The sequence below is a fragment of the Octopus bimaculoides genome, chromosome 20, assembly GCF_046866305.1.
Source record: "Octopus bimaculoides isolate indiv1 chromosome 20, ASM4686630v1, whole genome shotgun sequence".
Taxonomy (NCBI): domain Eukaryota; kingdom Metazoa; phylum Mollusca; class Cephalopoda; order Octopoda; family Octopodidae; genus Octopus; species Octopus bimaculoides.
The window spans coordinates 45,197,836-45,205,335 of NC_142947.1; the positions used below are offsets into that span (position 1 = coordinate 45,197,836).

Here is a 7,500-nt window from a genome sequence, read left to right on the forward strand (position 1 = left end):
CTAGAGGTAGTCGATAGCTTCCACTATCTGGGCGACCAAGTTAGTAGTGGGGGTGGGTGCGCTGAAAGTGTAGCTGCTAGAATAAGAATAGCCTGGGCAAAGTTTAGAGAGCTCTTACCCCTGCTGGCGACAAAGGGACTCTCACTCAGAGTAAAAGGCAGACTGTATGACGCATGCGTACGAACAGCCATGCTACATGGCAGTGAAACATGGGCTGTAACTGCTGAGGACATACGTAAGCTCGCAAGAAATGAAGCCAGTATGCTCCGTTGGATGTGTAATGTCAATGTGAATACCCGTCAGAGTGTAAGTATCTTGAGAGAAAAGCTGAACATTAGAAGCATCAGTTGTAGTGTGCAAGAGAGACGATTGTGCTGGTATGGACATGTGGTGAGAATGGATGAGGATAGCTGCGTGAAAAAGTGCCACACCCTAACAGTTGAGGGAACCCGTGGAAGAGGTAGGCCCAGGAAGACCTGGGCTGAGGTGGTGAGGCAAGACTTTCGTACATTGGGCCTCACCGAGGCGATGACTACTGACCGAGACCTTTGGAAATGTGCTGTGCGTGAGAAGACCCGGCAAGCCAAGTAAGATCGTTGCCAGTGCCCCTGGACTGGCTCTTGTGCGGGTGGCACATGAGATGCACCATTTTGAGCGTGGCCATTGCCAGTACCGCCTGACTGGCTCCCGTAGGATTTTCGAGTGAGATCGTTGCCAGTGCCCTGGACTGGCTTGTGCGGGTGGCACATAAAAGACACCATTTCGAGCGTGGCCGTTTTCGTGCGGGTGACACGTAAAAGCACCCACTACACTCTCTGAGTGGTTGGCGTTAGGAAGGGCATCCAGCTGTAAAAACTCTGCCAAATTAGATTGGAGCCTGGTGTTGCCATCCGGTTTCACCAGTCCTCAGTCAAATCGTCCAACCCATGCTAGCATGGAAAGCGGACGTTAAACGACGATGATGATGATGATGATGATGATATATATATATATATATATAGAGAGAGAGAGAGAGACTGGGCTTCTTTCAGTTTCTGTCACCCTAATCTACCCTCAAGACCTTTGTTAGCCTGAGGCTACGGTAGAATACACTTGTCCAAAGTGCCATGCAGTGGGACTGAACCTGGAAGCATGTAGCTGGGAAACAAACTTCTTACCACACAGCCATATTTGCACCTATGATTAACATTATAATTAACATAATTTATTCTCAGGTTGAGGGGTCAGAAATCACTCCAATTTCAAAGAAATCTCTCTGAGGATCGTACAAGGAATTAGGTACCAGTTGAACACTGGGGTCGATGTAATCAACTAGTCCCCTCCCTCAGAATTTCAGGCCTTGTGTCTTATAGCAGAAAGGATTATTGTTGTTGTTGTTATTAAGGTGGAAAGCTGGCTGAATAATTAGAACACCAAACAAAATGTTTAATGGCGTTTCTTCTCTCTTTAAGTTTTGAGTTCAAATTCCGCTGAAGTCAGCTTTGCCATTCATGTGGTCAATAAAAGGAATACCAGTCAAGTACTGGGGTTGATGTACTTTGACTTGCCCTTCCCCTCAAAAACTGCTGGCCTTGAGCCAGAATGTGAAACCATCATCATCATCATCATCATCATTATCATCATCATCATCATCATTATCATCATCATCATCATCATCATCATCATTGTTCTTGTTGTTGTTATTATTATCATTATTATTATTATTATTATTTTCTCGTTGTAGACTGGTTTCATTGCAGCCCTTCCTTACCTAGTGATGGGGTTCGTTGTACTGGGAGCTGGCCAACTGGCTGATTTCCTTAGGTCCACTACAACTTTATCAACAACCGTTACACGTAAACTGTTCACCTGTTCAGGTAAGATAAGACCCCCACCTCATACTGTGACAGAAAGCCACTGTACCTCAACCATAACTCACCTGTCTTTGATCTAAAGCCTATTTGCATTTGGGTTCTTCACTTCGACATTAGATGATGGAGTCCTAGATACACTATGCCTGCAAATGAGAATGGATAAATAAAGCTGGGCTGTTGTTAGACCAGAGCAGACACACACACACACACACATAAAATTACAGGGTGACAGTATTAAGTAGTGATGGACCTGTCTCTCTTGTCAGTTTTTAGCATCTATTTTTCCAGTATCTGTTGCTGAAGAGCAGATAACCACTCTGAAATGCATGCATCCAACAGTCAGGCTAGTGGGAGCTGCAAACTGACTCAGTGTGGTTACAACCTTTTGTCTGCGGTGAGAAATTCTCTCCATGACAAAATAGTGAATGGCTTTCTTGTGAAGTTGAATATGCTTCAAACATATTTGAACTGGTAACAAGTTCATATATATATATATATAAAATAGAATTCGATTAGAGGTTGTGTTAGCCTCATGAAGGGATGGTGTCATCCAAGGAAATATTGGTTCAATACCTAATATTTTGGGGGGGAATTGATTTCCTTAAAATAATAGGTGTGTATATAAAAACCTGTAGATTATTTTAGTATAAAGGAAGAAGAAAATGGAGACTGTGAAGTTAATAAGAGTTTATTATCAACAACAAATCAATCATTATCCCTTACAGCTGTTTCAATTATATACAGTGAAATTAATTAAATATTAAATTCATTTTTCTGAGCATAATCTGTTCAGAGATTATACTACTCCCCTCTAAATTGAGAGACCCTCACCTGGCAAGTTACTTGTGCTTGTACCACACAAAAAGCACCCAGTACACTATGTAAAGTGATTGGCATTAGGAAGGACATCCAGCTATAGGACCCATACCAAAGCAGGCATTGGAGTTTGGCACCATCCTCTGACTCACCAACTGTCAAACCATCCAAGATACTTACCCAAGATGCCTCACAGTGGAACCAAATGCAGAACTCGGAAGCAGATATTTTCAAAACAGAACATTAAGATATGAGAAAACCACATTAAACTGAAAGTAGATAGCATGTAAAATTTACAAATGTTGCCTACATTAGCAGAATGCCATGACATTGTAGCAGAACCATGTTTAGCTGCAACATTTAACATAAAAACCTAGTTTGTATCAACAAAGTTGTAAAAAAATAATAAACCCAATTAAAAATGTTTATTGAAATCCACAAACGTTCATAAAAATTAATGTAAAATAATTCTAAAATGGAGGTTTGTTTTGAAGGGACTGTCTTCTGTTGTTCACACATTCGTTTATGACATCTAATTACAACGAAATTTCATTGCACGATCAAAATATTATTGATTCCATTCATTGATCTCTATCCATTGATTTCTGTTTTGCATTTTTCCAATCACCAAAAAACAAAAAAAAAACCATTGCGTTTTCCCTTTTTTTTTCTTTTATGAACTTCTTTGCCGATAAAGCTCTTTTTTTTCAGTATTTGATTTTTGAAAAACTTGTTGCTATTCCATCTGAACAACATCTTCATTCATGAATTCAACATCATAAGAAGGCAGCAATTCTTCAACCCACCCGGAATTGTCTGTGATTCTATGGCCTAAATTTCCTGCTTTAAAGTTATCTAAATTAAAGCTTTTCATCACAATTTTATATCAATTTATGTTCCAAATATCAGCTTAATAATGACAACTTTTTTATTAAATTCTTCAATATTTTCAAAATTAATTTCAAGAAAAGCACTGCATTTGCACAGAAATATGGTAACAAAAGGGTTAAAGTGATCTAAGTTAAAACCACTTCTCCTGGTAATCCCATAAGCTTGCTAGCATCTGGTATGTTCAGCTTTCAACTGGCAGCACTTGCATCTGCAAGATGTTTGCGAAAAATCCATCAGAATTCCAGGCTAAATTATGTCCCAAACACCAGTTCAAATTATGGTAAAGGTATTTTATTTATTTCTTCATTAATTTCAAAATAATTGAAATGAAGGAAATGTATTTCATTAGAAATATGTAATGAATGAGTTAAATTCTGTAACAGACATAGAGCCAATCTCATTTCTTTATCCAAGTGAAATCCAATTTCAGTTTGGAGTAAAGATTGTTTGCCAATATAATATGGCAGTCCTGGTTTAGGACTAATGCTGCTGTAATTTAACCCCAGGAGACATAGTCTCCAGCTGGCTATAAGACACACTCTGTGTCCTTATATTTTCGAACAAGGGAATCTAGCACCCCCACTCAGCTCAAACCACTATCTGTGTATCACGATTTCTGGGTTATTTCTCTTCATCAGCAGAGAAAAATTGTTTGAAATATAAGGACACAGATTGTGTCATATAACCAACTGGAGACGATGTCTCCTGGGGCAAAATTACAGCAATATTCATCCTAAACCAGGACTGCCATGTTAAGGATTTTCATTTGTTCCCCAAGAACCCAGGTCCAGCCGTATTTTGCTCCAGATGAGCTGGTATGTATCTTGTTGCTCCAACAATAATAGATATAAAGCTAGGTACTGGATTTGCAAATCCCTTACTAATGGTCCCCAGATGTCCTCTTTCTCTTATATTTCTCTGACCACATTAGTGTCCAGACGGCAGCTGATTTCTACAACAAAGCATATTTTTGTGTCTGCATTATCACACTGGGTGTTTGTTTGCTTTCTCTTTTTCTGCAGCATTTGTGGCTCAAGCCATCATGATGACAGTAGCTGGATACTTAATGACAAGGGAGGCTGCTGTTACTTGCATCACAGTTGGTGTTGGCATTGGTGGCTTTGCATGGGCTGGGTTCAGTGTCAACCACCTGGACATTGCACCTCAGGTGAGACAAAGATCTTTGCTACGATTGCTGTTGTTGTTTTTGTGGTTACTGAGTGGGGTGAGGGCAGGAGGATTCACTGTTATATATATATATATATATATATATATATATATATATATATATATATATATAAAAATGTGTAGATATATGTATGTATGTGTATATATATACTTTTTTTTCTCTCTCTTTAGTATGCCAGTATCTTGATGGGTGTGTCCAACACATTTGCCACCCTCCCAGGTATCATCAGTCCAAGTATCACGGGTCATGTTGTTTCACACCAGGTAAGTCAGTCAAGCATAACCAAACATTAACATTGTTCGCAATCATGTTTAGAGGCATGTACACCTTGCAAACCCGCACTCATAAATGTATGCATATAGGAACACATAGATGCATGTGCACACACATACACACACACCTTCCATCTTATATCCTTTATCTGTTACTTGTTCCAGTCGTTGGACTGTGGCCATGCTGGGGCACCACCTTGAAGGGTTCTAGTCAAACAAATTGATCCTAATACTCAGTTTTTCTTTAAGCTTGGTACTTTTTCTATTGGTTTTTTTAGTTGAACTGCTAAGTCATAAGGATGGGGAAAAAATATTCTGTTGACTGTTCTTTGAGCCACTTCTTTACTACAATTTTTCACTTCCTCATCACTGGAATAATGTTTGCCTCTCAAACCCTCTCTTTCATGGGGCCAAAGAGATGATAGTCCAGTGACGAGGAAGTGAAAACTGTAGTGAAGAAATGGCTCAAAAAACACTCAACAGAATTTTACGGGGCAGAGATACATGCTCTCATTAAAAATTGGAACATTGCTATTGAGAGAAACGGTGACTATGTTGAGAAGTAGGGATGTGATCCACAGAGGACCAGCTTCATTTTCATATATGACACATGTTCGTGTGTTGGTAATTACACCTGTCCTAAACAAAATGGCATTACTTTTTGACTCACCCTCGTGTGTATATATATATATATATATATATACACATACATATAGATATATGCATGCATTTATACATATATACATGTACACGCACACACACACACACACACACACACAATCATACAGACTGGAATATGTTCCATGACTCTCAACTGGAAAATAATTCATTAAGATTAATATATCTCCACCTAATTAATCAATTATCCATAATTAAACTCATTTATCTACAATCAGTGAGGCAAAGCATTCTTTCTTCTTTTTTTTTTTCTTTTTTTTTTGTAAAGAAATATATCTGGTTGTTGCCAAGGTAAATGAGACTTTTTTTCTTTCTGCAGTAGACATTTCCAGGTGAATTAATGAACACACATACACACACAAAAAACATTGCATTAAGTGTGTGCATGTGTGTATGCATGAACGTGTGTGCGTATACACATATCTATGTGTGTATGCATATGCATGTATATGTGTGTGTGCATGAATATATATATATATATATATGTATATACACACACTCACGCACATATATGTACATATATATATTAATATGTGTGTGTTTATGTGTGTTTGTGTATTTATACAGGTATGTATCGTTATAAATATATATACATTATTTATATAAATATATTATTCATGTGTGCATGTGTGTGTGTGTGTGTGTGTGTGCACATATAAGTATCTGCATGTGTGTGTGTGTGAGTGTAAGCCATCTTAGATCAGTAGATTGCCCTCCATATTAAATGGCCGTGTTGATTGCTTATCTGATTGTATCCACAGTAACCATAGTTACCATAGCAATTACAGCAGGATGGGTGAGTGGATGGTATGTACAGGACCTCCTGTGTAGTTGTTACATACATACATACACACACACACACACACACACACACACATATATATATATGTTGGCTTGGCGATAACTATTAATTTCCAGTACCGCTACCGTAGTCTCCTTTAGAGAGACTTAGAAATATTAATAACTCTATTTCTGAAAACCAGTGGATAGATTCCACTGAAATTAGATAAATAACCTTCGAGCAGATAGTCAGCAGCGCCGCCTGGCTAAGGCTTGGCTACTCTGCATTGACAAGGGGCAACACCCTGAAACTAGTCTAGTCTGCAGATGCCAAACCAGCAGGGGGACACTGCTGACCTCCCCTGTTCGAAGGTTATAAAGGACACAGGTTTCGTGTGTCACATAGCTAGCTAGAGGTGATGGCTTCTTGGAGCTAATTCACGGCAGCTTTCGTCCTAATTTTGGGACTGCCATGTTGGCTTGGCGATAACTATTAATTTCCAGTACCGCTGCCGTAGTCTCCTTTAGAGAGACTTAGAAATATTAATAACTCTATTTCTGAAAACCAGTGGATAGATTCCACTGAAATTAGATAAATAACCTTCGAGCAGATAGTCAGCAGCGCCGCCTGGCTAAGGCTTGGCTACTCTGCATTGACAAGGGGCAACACCCGGAAACTAGTCTAGTCTGCAGATGCCAAACCAGCAGGGGGACACTGCTGACCTCCCCTGTTCGAAGGTTATAAAGGACACAGGTTTCGTGTGTCACATAGCTAGCTAGAGGCGATGGCTTCTTGGAGCTAATTCACGGCAGCTTTCGTCCTAATTTTGGGACTGCCATGTTGGCTTGGCGATAACTATTAATTTCCAGTACCGCTGCCGTAGTCTCCTTTAGAGAGACTTAGAAATATTAATAACTCTATTTCTGAAAACCAGTGGATAGATTCCACTGAAATTAGATAAATAACCTTCGAGCAGATAGTCAGCAGCGCCGCCTGGCTAAGGCTTGGCTACTCTGCATT

The 7,500-nt window shown here is 39.3% G+C and overlaps 1 protein-coding gene across 2 annotated transcripts in view; it reads left to right on the forward strand.

Moving 5' to 3' along the window:
• Positions 1-7,500, forward strand: part of LOC106870076 (sialin) — a 163,076-nt gene that overhangs the window by 152,230 nt on the left and 3,346 nt on the right. For both annotated transcript variants that reach the window (XM_089338506.1, XM_089338505.1), the window contains exons 11-13: positions 1,724-1,856; positions 4,583-4,728; positions 4,920-5,012. In XM_089338506.1, coding sequence (XP_089194632.1) covers positions 1,724-1,856; positions 4,583-4,728; positions 4,920-5,012 — 372 coding nt within the window. The remainder of the gene's footprint in view (positions 1-1,723; positions 1,857-4,582; positions 4,729-4,919; positions 5,013-7,500) is intronic.